This window comes from Lolium rigidum, chromosome 6 (assembly GCF_022539505.1).
Source record: "Lolium rigidum isolate FL_2022 chromosome 6, APGP_CSIRO_Lrig_0.1, whole genome shotgun sequence".
NCBI classification, from domain to species: Eukaryota; Viridiplantae; Streptophyta; class Magnoliopsida; order Poales; family Poaceae; genus Lolium; species Lolium rigidum.
The window spans coordinates 253,257,953-253,281,258 of record NC_061513.1 but is presented as its reverse complement, the minus strand read 5'-3'; the positions used below and the strand labels follow the sequence as shown (position 1 = coordinate 253,281,258).

The 23,306-nt window shown below is 43.3% G+C and overlaps 2 protein-coding genes across 2 annotated transcripts; one reads left to right on the top strand and one right to left on the bottom strand.

Annotated features, from left to right (window-relative positions):
* The first annotated feature begins 7,588 nt into the window (after positions 1-7,588).
* LOC124663969 lies at positions 7,589-8,759 on the top strand. Its single transcript, XM_047201592.1, has 4 exons — positions 7,589-8,089; positions 8,176-8,292; positions 8,432-8,512; positions 8,601-8,759. Exons 1-4 carry the CDS (start codon positions 7,589-7,591, stop codon positions 8,757-8,759), a joined length of 858 nt encoding a protein of 285 aa, XP_047057548.1.
* Positions 8,760-9,235: 476 nt separating this feature from the next.
* On the bottom strand, positions 9,236-14,401 carry LOC124663968 (probable hexosyltransferase MUCI70). The gene is made up of 4 exons (XM_047201591.1): positions 14,134-14,401; positions 13,514-13,726; positions 9,676-10,254; positions 9,236-9,579 (listed from the first exon to the last, which is right to left on the bottom strand). Exons 1-4 carry the CDS (start codon positions 14,399-14,401, stop codon positions 9,236-9,238), a joined length of 1,404 nt encoding a protein of 467 aa, XP_047057547.1.
* Between the last annotated feature and the right edge of the window lie 8,905 nt (positions 14,402-23,306).

Below are 23,306 nucleotides of genomic sequence, written 5' to 3'. Positions count from 1 at the left end.
GGCACCGCCTGCCCATCCAGGCTAACCTCCTCCTCCTCCTTCTCGTGCCTAGTAGAACTAAAACCGCACATCATGTACTCAATTTTAGTTCTAGTAAGTCAAAAACTTTCGATTCCAAGGTTTGTCTCCATAGTTCTAACTTCCTATTGACCCATTCGACTATCATCGATTAGGACCACATCATCCGTAAAAAGCATACACCATGGGATATCTCCTTGTATATCCCTTTTGACCTCATACATCACTGATACGTCCATTTTGCATCACTATTTTGTATCATAATTTACTGTTATTCCTTGATATATTTCATATTTAGAGATGATACTTATGTTATTTCACCTATTTTGCATGTTTCATGATTATTGGAGAATTACTCACCGGAGTCAGGATTCTGCTGGAAAAAGCACCGTCAGGATACAATATTTCTGAAGATCAACAATTGACGGAAAATATACCGAAGCTCCTATTTTCGCAGATGACGGAGCCAGCCAAAAGGGGGAGCCGAGGAGGGCCGCCATGGCCCCCCCATAGGCCGGCGTGGGCTCCACCCTGGCCGCGACGCCACGTGGTGAGGGGGCCCACGACCCCCCTCGGCCATCTCTCCTTCGCGTACTTCATCTCCCGAAAACTCTAAGCTGCGAGGAGGCATCGAGAATAGACACAGCCGCCTCTGCGGGGCGGAAAACACCAGAGAGAAAAGAGCTCTCCGGCAGGCTGAAATCTGCCGGGGAAATTCCCTCCCGGAGGGGGAAATCGTCGCCATCGTCACCGCCATCGAGCTGGACTTCATTGGGATCATCATCACCATTATCTCCACCACCGACATCATCATCTCCACCTCTGCACCTCGTCTCCGCTGTAACATCTAGGGTTGAATCTTGATTATTTCATAGGGGAAACTCTCCCGGTATTGATTACTCTTTGTTATTGATGCTATTGAGTGAAACCATTGAACCAAGGTTTATGTTCAGATTGTTATTCATCATCATATCACCTCCGATCATGTTCCATATGATGTCTTGTGAGTAGTTCGTTTAGTTCTTGAGGACATGGGTGAAGTCTAAATGTTAGTAGTGAACTATGTTGAGTAATATTTACTCGGTTTGATATTTAAGTTGTGGTGTTATTCTTCTAGTGGTGTCATGTGAACGTCGACTACATGATACTTCACCTTTATGGGCCTAGGGGAATGCATCTTGTATTCGTTTGCTAATTGTGGGGTTGCCGAGAGTGACGTAAACCCGAACCCCGTTGGTATATCGATGCAGGAGGGATAGCAGGATCTCAGAGTTTAAGGCTGTGGTTAGATTTATCTTAATTACTTTCTTGTATTTGCGGATGCTTGCAAGGGGTTTAATCACAAGTATGTATTAGTCCTAGGAAGGGTGGTGCATTAGCATAGGTTCACCCACACAACACTTATCAAAACAATGAAGATTAATCAACTATATGAAGCGAAAGCACTAGACTAAATTCCCGTGTGTCCTCAAGAATGTTTGGTCATCATAAGTAGACAAACCGGCTTGTCCTTTGTGCTAAAAAGGATTGGGCCACTCGCTGCAATTATTACTCTCGCATTTTACTTACTTGTACTTTATTTATCTGCTATATCAAAACCCCCTGAATACTTGTCTGTGAGCATTTACAGTGAATCCTACATCGAAACTGCTTGTCAACACCTTCTGCTCCTCGTTGGGTTCGACACTCTTATTTATCGAAAGTACTACGATACACCCCCTATACCTGTGGGTCATCAATCACCAAATCAAATAGATAAGGGCTCAAAAATGTCCCTTGGTGTAGTCCTATTTCAATCGAGAAGTCATCGGTATCGCCATCTCTTGTTCGAACACTTGTCACAACATTATCGTACATGTCCTTGATGGGGTAATGTACTTTGTTAGGACTTTGTGTTTCTTCAAGGTCCACCACATGAGGTGTCGCGGTATCTTATCGTAGGCCTTCTCCAAGTCTATAAACACCATATGCAGGTCCTTCTTTTGCTCCTTGTATCTCTCCATGAGTTTTTGTACCAAGAAGATGGCTTCCATGGTTGACCTCTCAGGCATGAAATTAAACTAATTTTTGGTCATGATTGTTATTCGTCTTAAACGGTGCTCAATGACTCTCTCCCATAGCTTCATTGTATGGCTCATAAGCTTAATTCCACGGTAGTATGTCATCCTCTATGTACAATATAATTTTTTTTCTTGGATTATTTTTGGCACCTAATAGTTAGCCACTTGCCTTTTTCTTTCGATCCCATGCCGCCTTTGAAACGTTGACAACGTTGTTGGCTCATGGGTCCCACGTGTTAGCCTCTCTGAACTATAAACCTTTTCTTTCTTGGATTTATTTTTGGTCCCTAATTTCCGGCTATTTGCCTTTTTTTTATCCCTGCCGCCTGGTTAACGTTGAGGACGCTGCTGGCTCATGGGTCCCACATGTCAGCCTCTATGAATAATAAACCTTTACTTTGTTGAATTTATTTTTGACCCATAATTTCTGGCTATTTTCCTTTTTCGTTCGATCCCTTGCCGCCTATGAAACGTTGAGGACACTGCTGGCTCATGGATCCTTTGAACGATAAACCTGTCCTTTCTTGAATTTATTTTTTACCCCTGATTTCGAGATTCTTGCCTTTTTTCAATTCTCTGCCACCTTTGAAACGTTGAGGCCGCTCCTACAAAATGGGACCCATATGTCATCCTTTCTAAACAATATACGCTTTCTTTCCTAGATTATTTTTGGCCCATGATTTCTAGCAAATTGAAATTTTCTTTGGATCCCATGACATCCTGTTAAGGTTGATGCGGTTGCTGGCTCATGGGACCCATACATCAGCCTCTATGTGCAATAAAACTTTTCTTTCATGGATTATTTTTGGCCCCTTGATTTTTGGCTACATCCCTTTTTCTTTCAATCCTCTGCCGCCTTTGAAACGTTGAGGCCGCTGCTGCAAAATAGGTCCCACACGTCAGCCTCTCTGAACGGTAAATTTTCCTTTCTTTGATTTTTTTAACCCATGATTTCCTGCCTACTTGACTTTTTTTCGATCCCATGCCGCCTTGTTGACATGGCAGGATGATGGATCCCTAGTGTCAGCCTCTAGGTACAAGAAAGATGTGATATCTTTATTATTTTTACCATTGATATTGTGGGATATTTACCTTTTTTATCCACTCTGTTTAATTTTTACCTTGATAACTTTGAGGGACGCTAACGCTGATGGCTGATGGGTCCAAGATGTCAGCCTCCTTGGACAAGAAACTTGAGATATCTTGATTTTTTTACCTGTGATATTGAGGGATACTTGCTTTTTTTCAATCCCTTTCGTTTGATTTTACCTTTTAAAAGTTGAGGGACGCTACTGACTAATTGGTTCCCGATGTCAGCCTCTCCGTACAAAAAATGTGTGAAATCTTAATTTTTTGCTCACAATGAACAGTGTATTTTGCTCTGAACTCTTGCAAACGGATAAATTAAATCTTTATTTTTTCATAAACCAACTTATATGTTAATCTCCTTTTTTTCGTGCGAAGTATAGGACTTTCGTGTTTTGGAGTAGGCTGAAAAGGCATGAGTCAAAAGGCCGTTGTTATTTATTGGGCTAGCTTCATGCATGGCCTGAAGTAAAATTAGTTCAGCGGGAAAGTTCGAAGGCCTAGATGGCCGGATGCAGCACCAATTAAAATATTTGTCACTCCCTTTTCTTGGCGGCAATAGTTTTGCCAACTATCTTTCGAACCAGAGAAGGCATCAGACTTAAAATCAAGAAGGTTGCAATCTTCTTTCTGCAAAGGTTGTATTTCTAGGTAGCTAAGGTGGATTCGAATCTGCCGTGGTTCAGGCAACTCAGGTAAACCTTCTTGCACTGATTAATGGAAGTTGTGTATAGCAGTGTTAAGACATTTGGCTTGGTATAATGAATCTATTTGAATCATGTTCTGAGTTTAATCTGCTAGTTCTCCAATGCCTCAGCCAAAATACAGATTAAGGTTTTTTTTTCTAAAACAGAAATGTAAATTAAGATGAACACAAACATTAGTTGTCATAATAGCTGATCATACATACATACTTGCTATGAGCAAAAGCTTGCCATAATTTTACCACCCATACAATTAGCAGTTCAGATAAGATAACCATATATAACTATAACTACAAATGCATTTGCTAAGAGCGCATGGGACAACAGAACTAGACAGCCAGGAACTTCGCATGACCAGCATGTCGCAGTGCAGGCATCGACATATCTTAACCTTGAACTTTGATCCAATGCGAAGTTTGGAACCGTCAATGAACTTTTCCACCTGGAAGTAATAGCCAAGCGGCCATCTGTGGGATTGACGGAGTACCGTCCCTCCACGGTGAGACCTTCACTCTGCATGACGAGGAATATCTTGCCCCTTCGACCGGCATGGAGATTCTTGGAGATATTTAGGAAATTTCTGATTCAAAGTAAGAGATACCACCAAAATTAGTCAAAGACACTAATGCACTGAACCATGTGAGATTTTGAGCAGAGAAGACGTCAAGATAAGGGCAATTATGTTGTCATATACTCACGAACATAGCCTTCAGATGCGTCTTGGTCACCACACGGGTGGCTATTGATGTGACCTCAGACCTCTGTGATCTGGCTGGGGCAGGTGCGGGAGCTTGGGCTGGTACACGAGTTGGTGCTGATGCAGGAGCCTGCTAGGCAGGTGCAGTAAACGGGGCCTCTACAGGAATCGATGCTGATACAGGAGTCTGCTGGGTAGATGCAGTAAACGGGGTTGGTACACAAATCGGTGCTGATGCAGGAGACTGATAAGTCGGTGCCGGTGCTGGTATCGGTGCTCTTAGTGAAAAAATATCAAGGTATTATCAACATATTAGATTAGTGGAAAATTATTGCATCTAGGAATATTTAAGGAGGCTCTGAAAATCATCGATCCATGCCCTTACTAGTGACTAAGTGCAAAAATCTTCACAAAATAAAGAGAAGGAGGATCGTCTTTGTAGTAAAAAAATTTATCCTGGAACTCCATAGAACATAGGAAGCCCGGAGTTCAAGATCATGAATACCCAATTAATTCATTTTTCGTGAATCTCATATCCCTTTAGAATATTGGTGACAATTATGTGATATGTTGTATTGCCATTACCGGACTCATGACATTTATGTAGATAATAGAAGGACACCCACGTCGTTGCATAGGGAATATTTTAAGGAACTCTGTCATATAAATGAGGGTATAAAATACATGAACATGAAGCTGTCTATATGGATATGCAAAACCTCATTGATCAGAATAATTCACAGACTAAATTTATTTGACATGAAATTGTTGTATATTTAATGGCTAAAATGGTGATGTGACCAATTGGATGGAAAACGTAGATGACGTGAATATCCTGCATGTTGAGATAGAATACAATTGATGAATATTTAGTGTATATGACATGGACAACTGGTTGGTTAAATGAATAGTTGATGTTGTAACTTGCATGAAAAGATAGACTAACTTTAATTGAAGTTAGTAGAGTTTTGCTTTATACGTCCATCCCAAAATAATCGTGTATAGATATTTTACTTTAGAGTGACACGTTGATTCTGGGGTACAATAAGAAAAATGATCTCCTGCAACCTATTAGTTAAAAGCATTGTAGTAATGTACATAACATTGTTCTCTTAATTATCAGAAACTTCCACCTCAACATATGCCACGCTAAGAGTACCGCTCATGTTTGCCTCTTGTTCTCTTGATTTGTTCCCTCTACTTTTTCTTATTGTATTTTTCATGGATTTTTTCAGTTTTGGTTGTTTTCACTCTGATACAATATTCGGCATAGCATGATCAATTAGCCACCGACCAACAACACTTTCCAATTGCAGGAAGCTTTAAATTGGGTTTTTCAGTTGTAACTAGGTTGCAAATGGGTTTTTATAGTTGATAGTGAGTTGCCAATGAGAAAGAATGTTAGCGAGCATATGAATTGCCAAGCGATCGTGATGGCTAGTAGGAGATTCTAGGTCAGTTGCAATTTTAATTTTTCAGTTGCAAGCAGGTCACAACATGGTCCTCTCCAATTGCAACTGGAGTTTCAGTCGCAAGTGGGTTACAACTAGTTTTTTCCTGTTACAAATAAATTGCAACTAGGGGGTTTTTCCAGTTGCAAGTGGGATGCAACCGAGAGAAAAAAATGTTAGTGAGCATTGAATTTGCATAGTGACTCGTCTAGCAATAAGTTTCAACTGGGATGCAAATGAGATTTTGTGGCATCATATCATCGAAAGTTAAACTAATTCTCGTAAGATGAGAAGTAATCGCACCCATAGTTTTCATTAATTTTTGAATAGTCTGTGCTGCTCACCGCGGTTGAGCATTGAAATTGCTGTCTAATTCATTTTCAAACTGTTGTATATTTATAATGTACTGGTTGCACATTTCTAAAACAAGAGGTGCAAAAATATTATCTAGGCAACTAAAATATTAGGAATATGCAAGTATGTGTAGATTTTTGTTGTTGTTGATGTTATTTGGTGTTGCTCAAGTTGGTCAAATCAGATTCTTGTAACACAAAAACTTGAATATCATTTTTAAAACTCAAAATTGTATGTCTATATTCATTTTTATTTGATTGACATGATCATCCCGATGTTTGTTGATCCATGCTCGTGTAGTTAAAGGCCAATCGAAGGCTTACAAATGCACAAACACAAGGTACTCTTTTTTAGCGCAAAAAAAAAACAAGGCAAGTAAAAAAGAACCTGCAGTTCAACTTGGGAGCTTGGAACTGGGCAATGAACAAACGATTCAAACCCTAGATTGATAAAGGCCCTATCCGTCCGAAGACTAAAGGGTGTCCCGCTATTCAAGCCTACTTTGCAGGTAGGCCAGCAGCCCAACACCGTCTGAACTGATCAGGATTAACTCCGTCTGAATTGGTCGAGATTAAAATTAATCAGGCCACACAATTGTATGAGAATCACCCCGTATAAATTCTCAGTCAACTGTGAATTAGGCCGTACATAAAAGTGAATATCTCGCACAATTAAGAACACACTATGTTACAGAAACAAGCGATACAATAGAAACAGGCAAATGCAGTGGACACAATGACGTAGAAACACTTGATATCTAAAAGTGGCAGAATGCATTTAGGAAATGTGAATTAACATGCTTGAGTACTTGTTTAAGTTTTTCGTTTTTCGATAAAGTGCGCTTTATTACATAAAGTTTAAGCATTACATTTGGCATCTGAATAACAAGAGCACTTTATTACTTAAAGTTTAAGTCTTCCTATACGTGCAAGACCTGTAAATCGGGACGGAGAGAGTAGTTGAGAAGATATTAATCGCTGCAATTTCCAGAGGGGGCTGAGCTGCTAGACTTGTGCAAAAGGAAGAGCGAACTGGATGCCTTGCTTGCGGTAGCAAAAGAGCCAAAGCGCTAATGCGCCATGCATGCAGAGACGATGGTGCTACAAACATTCGAATATAATCAAAAGAGAGACATGGACCGAACGGAACAAAGCTCAGATCACAATTCACAAGACGATTGCAGAGAGGTCAGATCGAGCCGAGAGATCGAAAAAGCGCATGGAGTCCTCTCTCTGCACACCATCGCACGCCACGGTGACCGGAGTGCATGCCGCCCTGCGCCGCCCCGTCCTGGTCCGTGCTAGCACGTCGGCGTTGACGCAGGCGGCACGCTGGAGGGCTCTCGCATTGCGCGCCCAGGCGAGCGCGCCGGAGCCGGAGCGCCTGGCACCGGCGAAGGGAAGAGTAGGACAAGCGATGCTGCCCAGGACCGCACTGAGGGTCGGCGCCGGCGTGGCGCTCGCGCTGGCCCTGGGCGGCGTCTCGTGGTCAGCGCGCAGCGGTGGCGCTGGTGCCGGCGCCGTCTTAGTGCAGCCGGCCGCGGTATGTATGATGAACGCCGTCACGGACGGAGCAGAGCGTGCCGGCGGCACCCCGGCGGCGGCGGCTGTCATGAGGACGAGCGTGGACGCGCTCTCCGACTCGCTGTTCCGGCGTGAGGACGCGCCCAGGGACCACGCCACGCTCATGGACCTCGTCTTCGAGCAAGTCACCAAGGAGGTTCTCTTTCATCTTGTACAATGTCATTGTGAGTGCATTTCAGGCCCATGATCAAGCTCGAGGTTGTGTTTGTGTGCCATCCGCAGCACATCGGCGACAGGGGAAAGCTGACGAGCCTGCTGCAGAAGGAGTGGTCGGCGTCCCGCGACTCGGAAAGAAAGCTCAACCTTGGCTTGCTGCTCACAGATGTACTCATCAATCAGGTGAGTTGATCTCGTCATACATTTTCCGTTTATCTGCTTCACGCTTAATTACGTTCTTCATTACAGTATGTCAAGCCAATAAGCCGTGCTCTGTTGAGACGAGTTAACTATGCTGACACACTGTTTAATCGTCACGTAGAGAGAATGGCAGAGGGCAAAAGAAGTTTGCCAGCAACTGACTGGCCGCTACCAACGTGACTCGAGGCCATACCTACATTTGGTAATGTTTTTCTTACCACCTGCTACACAGACTACATGTGAACAATTTCTCAACTGAATTTTTCTTCTCCTCGCTGCCTAATGTCCAGGCTGTCATCAACATGATGATGGCAGTGGAGACCATGCTCTCTCCGGAGACGGCCACCGCGGACGACATAGAGAAGATGTCCAAGAACGCCATGGACGCCTGGAAGGATTTCAAAAACAAGTACGAACTTGCCAAGGGATCAACAGAGTCCAGCCCCTGACGGACCTGAACACTACTGACTATTCTTGGGAAGAATCTGTGTGCCTTGCCTAAGCCCTAAAGGCAGTACCTTGTGTTTGAGTGCTGACCACTCTTGTGGATTGTGATTGATCATTGGGCCTTCACAGCCTAGTTTCGTGTATCTCTGACAAAAAAAGTTCTAATTGTGTATTTGTGCTTACAAAATTTCCCTCGCATTGGGCCTTGACAGCATAGTTGTGTTGACAAAAAAAAGTTATATTTGTGTTAACAAATTTCCCAGAGTGCAATCTTCAAATCCAATCTTCAGTATGAAAGTATATTTGCATAGACTTTCTATCACTAGTCTGCCCATATTCTGTTTTGAAATTATTTAGCAACAAACAACTGGTTTGTGTACTAATGTTAACAAAAGTTTCTCTACTAGTCTACTGTACATTTACAGTAATGAAATCTTCAGACCAAAACCAAGAATGAAATGCTGCATTTTCATGGACCTTATTCAGAAGGCTCCCCCCACATCTTCATGAGGTACTTCTCGCAGCTGCTCCCGGCGATGTCTCGCGAGGACGCCATCCTGGTGACCTCCTGCTTCATCCCTCCTCCCCTGCCGCTTCTGGCGCTGTCACGCTTCAGGTTGTGCCGGTACTCCACGGCGATGTGCTCCAACACCTCCACCTCGAACATGTTGATGCTCACCTTGGGGCTCATCTGGTCCCGGACGTAGGCGAAGGCGAGCTGGTCGCGCGGGCTGAACGCCTCCAGCTCGTTAAACAGCAGGCAAGAGAAGAGGTCGCTGGCCGAGCCGTGCCTCCTGATGATGATCGCCGTGTCCGGCACATCTGAACCACACCAAGAGTCACAACGTCATGCCACATATCAAATCGAGAATAAATCAGAATCGAACGCAGGATTATATCTCAGCATCGAGCACATACCTGAAGGATATGGGAGCTTGCTGGTGGACCATGGCTGCAGCCCGTTGCTGCAGTATGTCTCCATCTGCGCCCTGACGCAGTCCACGTCGCCCCACTTGTGCCACCGCGCCGTCGCGATCGCCTCCTCCATGGCGTGGAGGTTGAACGGGTGCTTGGAGATGGCCATGTCTGCGCCCTCGCCAACGAGGAGGGCGTGCACCAGCAGCAGCGGGTCCACCGTGAGCTGCATCTTCCCGTCCACCCACACGCTGAACCTGGCGTTCGGGAACAGCCTGTGCAGCAGGTGCTTCACCACCACGCCGTTCATGGCGGGGCTCTCGTAGGGGAGCTGCTCCTGACGAAGCCTCACCACGCGCCACGCGCCAACGGCCGTGATGGCCGGCGCGCCATGCCCTTTGTCGTCTTTCAGGATGCCATGGCTTGCGAGGGCACTGTGGGTACGGTCGTCGATGAACAAGAAGAAGCATGTTGTCTTGAGCGTCTGGGAACCGAGCCCCTTGGGCTGCCGGATCTTGTCGTGGTCATTCAAGATCGCCGAGGCGACCACCACGCCTCTGCAGCTCTCCATGGCCAACCTGTCTGAAACCATCCACGTTAAACAATTCACACCTCCCTCTCGGCGGATCAAGAATGGCAATATACTACTCCCTCTAATCCACAATAACTTATTTCTAGTTTAAATTTGATCGAATATCATGACACCTATTATAGATCGGAGGAAATTGGTAAAATGTTCACTTTTGCACTTCCAACTATTGACCACATCTACATTTGGTTCTCAAATTTCAAAAAATCATACAAGTTTTTTTATTAGGTTTTTTGATCGCAAACTCTTATAAACTAAGTATATTTTGTCCAAGCGCCCATTTCTAGGCCTTTTTGGATGAAGTGTAGTCGTTTCCGTACCACTTCTGCTGCTCCTCTCCTGAAAAAATTATTGGCAAGTCAAACACAATAACGGTGGAGATATTTTCATGCCTATTAGTAAGCGGGGGCACGATCGTAATTTCAGTGTAGGTCCACCATCCGTGCATGCCCGTATGGCTCGCGTTGTGTTGTACCTTATTTTTGCACGTATCTACGATCACGTCCATCTACCAGGTTTTGTTCAAAACAAGACATGCACGACATGGCGTGGTACTTAGATGGATGTGATCGTTAACTAGTCACATGATCACTTTTTTTTTCTTACGCGAGGAACACATATCATATCAATACAGACGGGTATACATAGGCTGAATATGGGTTTCGGCGGATCCAACACAGGAAAAAAAACTAACTATGACCCTTTAACTTCGTTTAGCTAGTGGGGAGCACCAGACCAGGCCTCTCCCCGCACATGGCGGTATTTTTCTAGATGGAAGCTCGCATTCCACTAACCTTCACCGGCGGAACCGCCTTACAAAACACGAGATACACCAGTAGGATGCTTATCAAGCAGTAAAAACTAATGTGATTAAGAATTGCTAATCACAATTTGTAGCTAGTTCGTTGGTTATGATGGATAATTCTTACGAGGTAGCAGTGTAAGTCGGAGCCCCCCTCTAGCACCAACTTTGGACCAGGTTGTGAAGATTTTTTTGTAAGTGCTTACATGGAAGAAACAATGACATGCCCCCCTCCCAATGATTCTTGTCAGGCTCTGCCACTGCTAATCTCCACTACTTTAAAAAACTAAACTGGTTCCATATTCTCCACAGCTAGCGATACGTCATTGCCTTTCGTCGCGATTTGTCGCGCATCGACCGTGACAAAATGGGCCAAGCCCAGCAAATCACTAGCACCCTCTTCATCGGTCCGTGTTGTATCCGTCGAAGCGCAGTCCCGTGGCCGCGATCTCCATAGGCTAATCGCATCGAGCGAGCACACCCAAATCCCCACCCCTCCCCAGTTTGTGCGCCGCCGGGCACCCTGACCGCCACCGCCGTCCCGCCCACCTGCACCCTTTCGTGATCTTCCTCAACTGACTCCACGCGCTCTCTTCCCCGCCCACCTCCTAGCCTAGCCATGGAGATCCATCTCCCGCCGCCCTTGAACGAAGAATATTTACGAGAATAAGAGTATAGCTGTTACAAGTTGAGCTACTAAGTAGGCATGCAACATGGGTATTTGGTGAACATGTTGCACCTGTCAAGCTCCCCCACCAAGGCGAAGAAGTATGCCAGCAACAAGGATATTTTATGAACACCATGCTCATGTTGCGTCTACAGCAGACAAACATCATCTGTATCGGCGTCCAGGATTATATAAAAGAAGCACGACGACCTGAAGCTAGGACGGGATGTTATTCTCGTTGTGGAACTAGGATGGAAGATACACTATTACTTGTTTCTTCCCTCGTGCTAGTAAGAGGCGAAGCTTAGTGTAGGTGTGTAGGTTAGGGGGCCACTGCCCCCCCCCCCCCCCCCCCCACACACACACACACCCCCACACACACTGACACACACACACCGCACCCCCTAAAAATCATTGGACAAAGTTGTGAATTTTTTTCACCACCAATGATATTAAATATCGTAACTTTATTCCATTCATAATAGAAGATATGTTCTAGTTAGTCAATCACATTTATCTCCATGAACTCTTCTCCTTCAAGCCTCACTTTGTGTTTCACCACTTGATTGCTTTCTTTTCTCTTACGAAACAAAGCTCATTTTGCTCCCACTAGGAAGTTATTATTAGGAGTAAGTATATCTTCTCAAAATTTGCCAAATAACTCGAATTGGATCCAGAATCTAAGTCCATGTCATAGTGTCCTAAGATATCCGAATAGAATGCTATAAACTGACGATAAACTACACTAGCTCACAAAGACAATGATATTTGGCTAAATAATACCTAAATTTGAAAATGTCTACATGTTGGAGCGAAATTGTTTTTCATACTTAGAATAATAATAAAAAACAATGAGGTGGCTATATGCTAGAGAACCAACATTGATTATGATGAAAACCTACTCTATTGTTGTAAGCATAGTAACATTCCAATATTTAATAATATTGATAGTTAATCCCAACTAATGGATGTAGTGACAACATACTTATAGACTTCATTGAATTTGAATACCCATATGAATGTTCTCGAGGCGAAATGTTCCAAATCCAAAAAAAATCACATCATTTATTAGCTAAAGCTTCAAAAGTCACTTTATGTCTAAAACAATTGAGGACAATGTGGCCTAGCGAGTTATGTAATCTGAAGAATTACTTAAGTAATGATGATTGTCCAGGTGCATTCACAAAGAAACCCACACATTGATTTTGAATCATGTTTATGCAACATGCAACAAACATGCAATTCGCATACCCTTATAGAAAAACTTATAATGGCCAAGTTGTGCTTGTAGTAGGATCGAGGTTGCGTTTGACAGGCTGTAACTATCTTTTTTTTTCATTTGGTTAATCAGATTTTCTCTTCTTTGGTGCTAGTTTTCAGAGTAGATAACAAATTAAGTTCGTCAATCATATACCGAGCCTAGATGCTATTAAGAGTCTAAGTCACTATATTTTATCTTTGATATGGAAATATGAATGCCTCCGACTATATCAGTTCTGGAAATGTGGATGCAATAGAAGATGATTCGGAAATACTGTACGGAGAGAAAATAATGATCAAATTTTACAGGATTTTAAGATTTCTAATTTTCACTATTTTTGTAAACTGCAATAATGTGCGCAAAACCACCTTGTGATATATATTTAGGTTTTTTGACAATTAATAACACGGTATATCTCATGATTGTTGAAGATCTTAAAAAAATTAATTGCACCTTGAACACACCCACAATAAATATTACTAACTCGTATGTGCAAAGTATGAATGAGCACAAATAACTCACCGGCTTGTGCGATGGGGAAGTCTTTGAGGAATCCGCAGGGGATTTCCACTGCGCCGTCAGTGTGAGTGAAGAACGATATCCTTTCCTCGGTGGACAAATTCCCCGCAAACGTGTCCCTCCTGCCGTTCTGGTACCGCAACGGAGGGAATGCACGGGGTGGCACTGTGAGGTTGCGGCGGAGGCCATTGATCTCTTCCAAAACAGTCTTGTAGTCTGCTCCAAGAAGGAAATTTGCGGGTGACTTGTCGGGTGGAAAGAGTGATTGGAAAGCAACGATGGAAAGAGTGATAATATATCCGTGTTTGTTGCACACGGCAGATGAAAAGAAAAACAAAGGCAGAAACTATTCGCAAGAAGAGGCTGGAATTGATGACAAGCAAATCAAGGTGATTCATGATCAATGCGAAAGAAAATCCAGCGCAATCGAACTAGTCGCAAAAAAACCAGCGGAAGATACGGATCAGTGCGACGACTTTGGGATGATCCATGCGAAGACGCCGATCATCTCGGAGGAATCAGAAGGAAAGAAAGAACACGAAAAGGAAAAGGCCGAGCTGCCCCATGAAAATAGCTTATCGGCGGTACGTGCAGTTCTGAGCGGCGGGGGCGGAGGTGGAGACCTGAGAAAACGGCGGGGTCGGAGCAGAGCCTGCGCGGGGTGGGGAGGGCGTGCTTGTGCTCGCCGTAGTCGCGCGGGTAATGGAAGAGCGTCGTGGCGGCGGAGGATGATCGGGTGGAAGGGATGAGGAGGAGGGGGAGGCAGCGGGAGGAGGGGTCGGAGAAGGAGACGTAGAGCGCGAGCGGGAGGGTGGTGAGGAGGTAGAGGAGGGAGACGCAGAGCAGCTTCGACTGCAGCAGCGGAGGCCTCCGCACGCGCACCCACCCCATGCCACAGCCTACAGCTACGTTGTGGTAGTTTGTTTTGACTTTTTGAGCGAGTGACCGGGTCACATGGAAGAGAAGATCGGGGATCATGCATGCCCGCACGTAACGGATGAAATCCTGCTGCTGAGATCCTTGAATCGTGGAAGGAACTGGTTGTGTTCAAGGCTAAATTTCGCAAATATACACTTATGTATATATATGTTTTCTCGCGAGGGCAAAGGGAGGACGTACGGCCTACCAGACCGATCCAAATTTAATAGTAAAGAAGATATATGTATGTATATATATTTTTTCTCGCGAGGGCAAAGGGAGGACGTACGACCTACTAGACCGATCCAAATTTAATAGTAAAGATACTTTGAATATACAGTGGATTATTCTTTTTTGCAGCGGACCACACTTTACTAGGCGTCCTCGGAGCCCACGAAGGTTCCACTTGATGATTATGAGTGTTAAACCTTGTAGTTCTATGTACAAATACTGGTATAGAGTAGTACTCTACCTGGTATTTGTACCCACCTGTACTGTCACGTGTAGCGCTTTTTTACACCTATATAACACGCAATCGAACCCAGGAAGAGGGTACGGTTCAACCCTAAAACAACTCACATGGTATCAGAGCTGCCTTCTCCTACCCTGGACGTCTAGCGTCGCAGCCGCCCCCACCCGCCGTCAATCGGCCGGTGAAGGACCTCCTCTCTGAACAAAACCAAACACAAGACAACCAGATCCCTCTCCGGCCACCTCACGACGTCGGAGATCAAACCAAAACCAATCTACACCCAAAAACCAAAACCCAAAAACCCTAGAACAAATCAGCCCAGCCGCCGCTCCTCGACGTCGTGGGATCAACAACAACAAACAGCACCCGATGATCTCTTCCTCGTCCGCATCAGCTGCCGCCAGTCTCATGGCTGCTCTTGGTGCGCCCCCGACGGAGAAGCTCACCAGGCAGAATCACCTGTTCTGGAAATCTCAAGTTCTTCCGGCCCTTCGTGGGGCTCAAGTGATGGAGCTGCTTGATGGATCTGTTGAAGCCCCGCCAAAAACCCTCGGGGTGGAAGATAGCAACAACAACAAAAACCATTGTTCCCAACTCGCATATGGTGTCTGGCTTGCCCATGATCAGGTCGTGTTGAGTTTCCTTGTGAAAGGGCTCGATCAAGACCTTCTCTCTCAGATAATCGGACTCGAGCATGCACATGATGTTTGGTCTACTATTGAAGGTCTGTTTATCTCGCAATCCCGCTCCCGTGTGAACATGTTAAGGGGAGCACTGGCCAACACGAAAAAGAACGATCTGACAGTGGCACAATTCATCTCTAAGATGCGCGGTTTTGCCTCTGAACTTGCAGCCGCGGGCAAGACTGTGGATGACGATGAGCTGAAAGGTTACATCCTAGGAGGGCTTCAGGGACCGTATACTCCTTTTGTTACATCCATGAATGATGTCCCAAATACCACTCTCACTGACATGTGCTCAACTCCAAGCCTTTGATGACAGAGAATGGATACTGGCCGAAGCATGTTAGGTTGCTCCTGTTTTCCAGAGTTCTGCAAATATCGCTGCTCGAGATGCAGCACAGAAATATCGTCCTGAAGAATTCCGTCGTGATGGAGGCGGATACCGAGATGAGGGAGGCTACCGTGATGGAGGTGGCTACCGTGGTCGATGTGATGATTACCGTCGAGATGACTACCGCTATGATGACCGTCGCGGTGACCGTGGGCACTACCGTGATCGCCGTGATGATCGAGGGTATAGACGTGATGATCGTGGAGGTGGCCAATATAGGCGTGATGATGGACAGCACCGTGATGGTGGAGGTGGCCGTGGCCGTGATGGTCGTGGCGCACCAAAGGGAGGCCGTGGCCGTGGAAGGATCCCTACATGCTTTGTCGACACCACCTGTCAAATCTGCACTAAGTATGGTCATCCAGCAAATGAGTGTTGGTGGCGCTATTCTGATCGTGATGATGATGAGGATGATCGCCGCAATGAAAAAGGATCCTATGGAGTTGATACCAACTGGTACATGGATATTGGTGCCACTGACCACATCACTGGGCAGCTGAACAAGCTCCACACTCAGGACAACTACAAAGGCCGTGATCAAGTCCACAATGCTAGTGGCACAGGTATGACAATACAGCATATTGGTCATTCAACATTGCATACTCCTCATAGTTCACTTCAATTACGAAATATCTTACATGTTCCTGATGGCGTGTATTTCACACGTTCGTTGGGCAACCCCAAGAGGAAGGTATGATGAGCACAGCAGCAAGTTTTCCCTCAGAAAGAAACCAAGGTTTATCGAACCAGGAGGAGCCAAGAAGCACGTTGAAGGTTGATGGCGGCGGGATGTAGTGCGGCGCAACACCAGAGATTCCGGCGCCAACGTGGAACCTGCACAACACAACCAAAGTACTTTGCCCCAACGAAACGGTGAGGTTGTCAATCTCACCGGCTTGCTGTAACAAAGGATTAACCGTATTGTGTGGAAGATGATTGTTTGCGAGAAAACATTAGAACAAGTATTGCGGTAGATTGTATTTCGATAAAGAGAATTGGACCGGGGTCCACAGTTCACTAGAGGTGTCTCTCCCATAAGACGAACGAGCATGTTGGGTGAACAAATTACGGTTGGGCAATTGACAAATAAAGAGAGCATGACAATGCACATACATATCATGATGAGTATAGTGAGATTTAATTGGGCATTACGACAAAGTACATAGACCGCCATCCAACTGCATCTATGCCTAAAAAGTCCACCTTCGAGTTATCATCCGAACCCCTCCAGTATTAAGTTGCAAACAACAGACAATTGCATTAAGTATGGTGCGTAATGTAATCAACAACTACATCCTTAGACATAGCATCAATGTTTTATCCCTAGTGGCAACAAGACAACACAACCTTAGAACTTTCTCATCATCGTCCCGGTGTCAATGCGGCATGAACCCACTATCGAGCATAAGTACTCCCTCTTGGAGTTAAAAGTAAAAACTTGGCCAGAGCCTCTACTAGTAACGGAGAGCATGCAAGATCATAAACAACACATAAGCATAACTTTGATAATCAACATAACAAGTATTCTCTATTCATCGGATCCCAACAAACGCAACATATAGAATTACATATAGATGATCTTGATCATGTTAGGCAGCTCACAAGATCCGACAATGATAGCACAATGGGGAGAAGACAACCATCTAGCTACTGCTATGGACCCATAGTCCAGGGGTAGACTACTCACACATCACACCGGAGGCGACCATGGCGGCGTAGAGTCCTCCGGGAGATGAATCCCCTCTCCGGCAGGGTGCCGGAGGCGATCTCCAGGATCCCCCGAGATGGGATCGGCGGCGACGGCGTCTCAGTAATGTTTTCCGTATCGTGGCTCTCGGTACTGGGGGTTTCGTCACGGAGGCTATTTGTAGGCGGAAGGGCAAGTCAAGAGGCGGCACGGGGGCCCACACCACAGGGCCGCGCGGCCAAGGGGGGCCGCGCCGCCCTAGGGTTTGGCTCCCCCGTGGCCCCTCTTCGTCTCGTCTTCGGTCTTCCGGAAGCTTCGTGAGAAAATAGGCCTCCGGGCTTTTATTTCGTCCAATTCCGAGAATATTTCTTTACTAGGATTTCTGAAACCAAAAACAGCGAGAAAACAGCGATCGGCACTTCGGCATCTTGTTAATAGGTTAGTTCCGTGAAAATGCACGAATATGATATAAAGTGTGCATAAAACATGTAGATAACATCAATAATGTGGCATGGAACACAAGAAATTATCGATACGTTGGAGACGTATCGGCATCCCCAAGCTTAGTTTCGCTTCGTCCCGAGCGAGTAAAACGATAACAAAGATAATTTCCTGGAGTGACATGCCATCATAAACTTGATCATACTATTTGTAAAGCATATGTAGAGAATGCAGCGATCAAAACAATGGTGATGACATGAGTAAACAAGTGAATCATAAAGCAAAGACTTTTCATGAATAGCACTTCAAGACAAGCATCAATAAGTCTTGCATAAGAGTTAACTCATAAAGCAATAATTCAAAGTAAAGGTATTGAAACAACACAAAAGAAGATTAAGTTTCAGCGGTTGCTTTCAACTTGTAACATATATATCTCATGGATATTGTCAACATAGAGTAATATAATAAGTGCAATAAGCGAATATGTAGGAATCAATGCACAGTTCACACAAGTGTTTGCTTCTTGAGGTGGAGAGAAATAGGTGAACTGACTCAACATTGAAAGTAAAAGAATGGTCCTCATAGAGGAAAAGCATCGATTGCTATATTTGTGCTAGAGCTTTGATTTTGAAAACATGAAACAATTTTGTCAACGGTAGTAATAAAGCATATGCATCATGTAAATTATATCTTATAAGTTGCAAGCCTCATGCATAGTGTACTAATAGTGCCCGCACCTTGTCCTAATTAGCTTGGACTACCTGGATTATCACCGCAATACATATGCTTTAACCAAGTTTCACAAAGGGGTACCTCTATGCCGCCTCGTACAAAGGTCTAAGGAGAAAGCTCGCATTTGGATTTCTCGCTTTTGATTATTCTCAACTTAGACATCCATACCGGGACAACATAGACAACGGATAATGGACTCCTCTTTTAATGCTTTAAGCATTCAACAACAATTAATTCTTTTCTCATTAGAGATTTGAGGATGTTTGTCCAAAACTGAAACTTCCACCATGAAACATGGCTTTAGTTAGCGGCCCAATGTTCTTCTCTCACAATATGCATGCTCAAACCATTCAACTCGGTGTAGATCGCCCTTACTTCGGACAAGACGAACATGCATAGCAACTCACATGAAATTCAACAATGAGTTGATGGCGTTCCCCGATAAACATGGTTATCGCACAACAAGCAACTTAATAAGAGATAAAGTGCATAATTACATATTCAATACCACAATAGTTTTTAAGCTATTTGTCCCATGAGCTATATATTGCAAAGGTGAATGATGGAATTTTAAAGGTAGCACTCAAGCAATTTACTTTGGAATGGCGGGAAAATACCATGTAGTAGGTAGGTATGGTGGACACAAATGGCATAGTGGTTGGCTCAAGTATTTTGGATGCATGAGAAGTATTCCCTCTCGATACAAGGTTTAGGCTAGCAAGGCTTATTTGAAACAAACACGAGGATGAACGGTACAGCAAAACTCACATAAAAGACATATTGAAAGCATTATAAGACTCTACACCGTCTTCCTTGTTGTTCAAACTCAATACTAGAAATTATCTAGACCTTAGAGAAACCAAATATGCAAACCAAATTTTAGCATGCTCTATGTATTTCTTCATTAATGGGTGCAAAGCATATGATGCAAGAGCTTAAACATGAGCACAACAATTGCCAAGTATCACATTACCCAAGACATTTATAGCAATTACTACATGTATCATTTTCCAATTCCAACCATATAACAATTTAACGAAGGAGAAACTTCGCCATGAATACTATGAGTAGAAACCAAGGACATATTTGTCCATATGCTACAGCGGAGCGTGTATCTCTCCCATAAAGTGAATGCTAGGATCCATTTTATTCAAACAAAACAAAAACAAAAAACAAACCGACGCTCCAAGAAAAAGCACATAAGATGTGATGGAATAAAAATATAGTTTCGGGGGAGGAACCTGATAATGTTGTCGATGAAGAAGGGGATGCCTTGGGCATCCCCAAGCTTAGACGCTTGAGTCTTCTTGATATATGCAGGGGTGAACCACCGGGTGCATCCCCAAGCTTAGAGCTTTCACTCTCCTTGATCATGTTGCATCATACTCCTCTCTTGATCCTTGAAAACTTCCTCCACACCAAACTCGAAACAACTCATTAGAGGGTTAGTGCACAATATAAATTGACATATTCAGAGGTGACACAATCATTCTTAACACTTCTGGACATTGCATAATGCTACTGGACATTAGTGGATCAAAGAAATTCATCCAACATAGCGAAAGAGGCAATGCGAAATAAAAGGCAGAATCTGTCAAAACAGAACAGTTCGTATTGACGAATTTTAAAATGGCACCAGACTTGCTCAAATGAAAATGCTCAAATTGAATGAAAGTTGCGTACATATCTGAGGATCATGCACGTAAATTGGCATAATTTTCTGATCTTCCTGCAGGGCAGGGGGCTCAGATTCGTGACAGCAAAGAAATCTGGAACTGCGCAGTAATCCAAATCTAGTACTTACTTTTCTATCAACGGCTTAACTTGGCACAACAAAACTCAAAACTAAGATAAGGAGAGGTTGCTACAGTAGTAAACAACTTCCAAGACACAAAATAAAAACAAAGTACTGTAGGTAAAAACATGGGTTGTCTCCCATAAGCGCTTTTCTTTAACGCCTTTCAGCTAGGCGCAGAAAGTGTGTATCAAGTAACATCGAGAGATGAAGCATCAACATCATAATTTGTTCTAATAATAGAATCATATGGTACCTTCATTCTCTTTCTAGGGAAGTGTTCCATACCTTTCTTGAGAGGAAATTGATATTTTATATTTCCTTCCCTCATATCAATAATAGCACCAACAGCTTCAAGAAAAGGTCTTCCCAATATAATTGGACAAGATGCATTGCATTCAATATCCAAGACAACAAAATCAACGGGAACAAGGTTATTGTTAACGGTAATGCGAACATTATCAACTTTACCCAAAGGTTTCTTTGTAGAATGATCAGCAAGATTAACATCCAAATAACAATTTTTCAGCGGTGGCAAGTCAAGCATATTATAAATTTTCTTCGGCATAACGAAATACTTGCACCAAGATCACATAAAGCATTACAATCAAAATCTTTAACCTTCATCTTAATAATGGGCTCCCAACCATCTTCTAGCTTTTTAGGAATAGAGGCTTCGCGCTCTAGTTTCTCTTCTCTAGCTTTTATGAGAGCATTTGTAATATGATGCGTGAAAGCCAAATTTATAGCACTAGCATTAGGACTTTTAGCAAGTTTTTGCAAGAACTTTATAACTTCAGAGATGTGGCAATCATCAAAATTCAAACCATTATAATCTAAAGCAATGGGATCATCATCCCCAATGTTGGAAAAAATTTCAGCAAAGCTTTATCACGAGCAATTTCAGCAGCTTTAGCAGCTTTCAGGCAGTTTTTCGCGCTTTGCATTAGAAGTGGAAACATTGCTAACACCAATTCTTTTATTAGTATGAGTAGGAGGTGCAGCAACATGTGTAGCATTAGCATTACTAGTGGTGGTAATAGTCCAAACTTTAGCTATATTCTTCTCTTTAGCTAGTTTTTCATTTTCTTCTCTATCCCACCTAGCACGCAGTTCAGCCATTAATCTTATATTCTCATTAATTCTAACTTGAATGGCATTTTATGTAGTAGCAATCTTATTATGATGATTCTCATTAGGCAAAACTTTTGATTTCAAAAGATCAACATCAGCAAAGAAGACTATCGACTTTAGAAGCAAGTATATCAATTTTCCCAAGCTTTTCTTCAACAGATTTGTTAAAAGCAGTTTGTGTACCAATAAATTATTTAAGCATGGCTTCAAGTCCAGGGGGTGAGTTCCTATTATTGTTGTAAGAATTTCCATAAGAATTACCATAGCCGTTGCCATTATTATAAGGATATGGCCTATAGTTGTTACTAGAATTGTTCCGGTAAGCATTGTTGTTGAAATTATTATTTTTAATGAAGTTTACATCAACATGTTCTTCTTGTGCAACCAATGAAGCTAACGGAACATTATTAGGATCAATATTAGTCCTATCATTCACAAGCATAGACATAATAACATCAATCTTATCACTCAAGGAAGAGGTTTCTTCGACAGAATTTACCTTCTTACCTTGTGGAGCTCTTTCCGTGTGCCATTCAGAGTAGTTGATCATCATATTATCAAGAAGCTTTGTTGCTTCACCAAGAGTGATGGACATAAAGGTACCTCCAAGCAGCTGAATCCAATAAATTCCGTGAAGAAAAATTTAGTCCTGCATAGAAGGTTTGGATGATCATCCAAGTAGTCAGTCCATGGGTTGGGCAATTTTTAACCAGAGATTTCATTCTTTCCCAAGCTTGAGCAACATGTTCAGTATCTAATTGTTTAAAATTCATTATGCTACTCCTCAAAGATATAATTTTAGCAGGGGGATAATATCTACCAATAAAAGCATCCTTGCATTTAGTCCATGAATCAATACTATTCTTAGGCGAGAGATAGCAACCAATCTTTAGCTCTTCCTCTTAATGAGAAAGGGAACAATTTTAGTTTAATAATATCACCATCTACATCTTTATATTTTTGCATTTCGCATAGTTCAACAAAATTATTAAGATGGGCAGCAGCATCATCGAACTAATTCCGGAAAATTGATCTTTCATGACAAGATTCAAGTAAAGCGGGTTTAATTTCAAAGAATTCTCGCTGTAGTAGCAGGTGGAGCAATAGGTGTGCATAAGAAATCATTATTATTTGTGGTTGTGAAGTCACACAACTTAGTATTTTCAGCGTTGGCCATTTTAGCAACAGTAAATAAAGCAAACTAGATAAAGTAAATGCAAGTAAACTAATTTTTTTGTGTTTTCGATATAGCAAACAAGATAGCAAATAAAGTAAAACTAGCAACTAATTTTTTTGTATTTTGATTTGGTGCAGCAAACAAAGTAGTAAATAAAATAAAGCAAGACAAAAACAAAGTAAAGAGATTGAGAAGTGGAGACTCCCCTTGCAGCGTGTCTTGATCTCCCCGGCAACGGCGCCAGAAAATATGCTTGATGGCGTGTATTTCACACGTTCGTTGGGCAACCCCAAGAGGAAGGTATGATGAGCACAGCAGCAAGTTTTCCCTCAGAAAAGAAACCAAGGTTTATCGAACCAGGAGGAG

What these genes read in the sequence shown, in the direction of transcription:
- LOC124663969 (XM_047201592.1), top strand. Translation starts at nt 7,589, where the DNA reads ATGGAGTCCTCTCTCTGCACACCATCGCACGCCACGGTGACCGGAGTG. An exon ending in TCGAGCAAGTCACCAAGGAG is followed by an intron (nt 8,090 to 8,175) that starts GTTCTCTTTCAT and finishes TGCCATCCGCAG; the next exon opens with CACATCGGCGACAGGGGAAA. An exon ending in CAGATGTACTCATCAATCAG is followed by an intron (nt 8,293 to 8,431) that starts GTGAGTTGATCT and finishes ATCGTCACGTAG; the next exon opens with AGAGAATGGCAGAGGGCAAA.
- LOC124663968 (XM_047201591.1), bottom strand. Translation starts at nt 14,401, where the DNA reads ATGGGGTGGGTGCGCGTGCGGAGGCCTCCGCTGCTGCAGTCGAAGCTG. An exon ending in CTTCCCCATCGCACAAGCCG is followed by an intron (nt 10,255 to 13,513) that starts GTGAGTTATTTG and finishes GGATGGTTTCAG; the next exon opens with ACAGGTTGGCCATGGAGAGC. An exon ending in CAAGCTCCCATATCCTTCAG is followed by an intron (nt 9,580 to 9,675) that starts GTATGTGCTCGA and finishes GGTGTGGTTCAG; the next exon opens with ATGTGCCGGACACGGCGATC.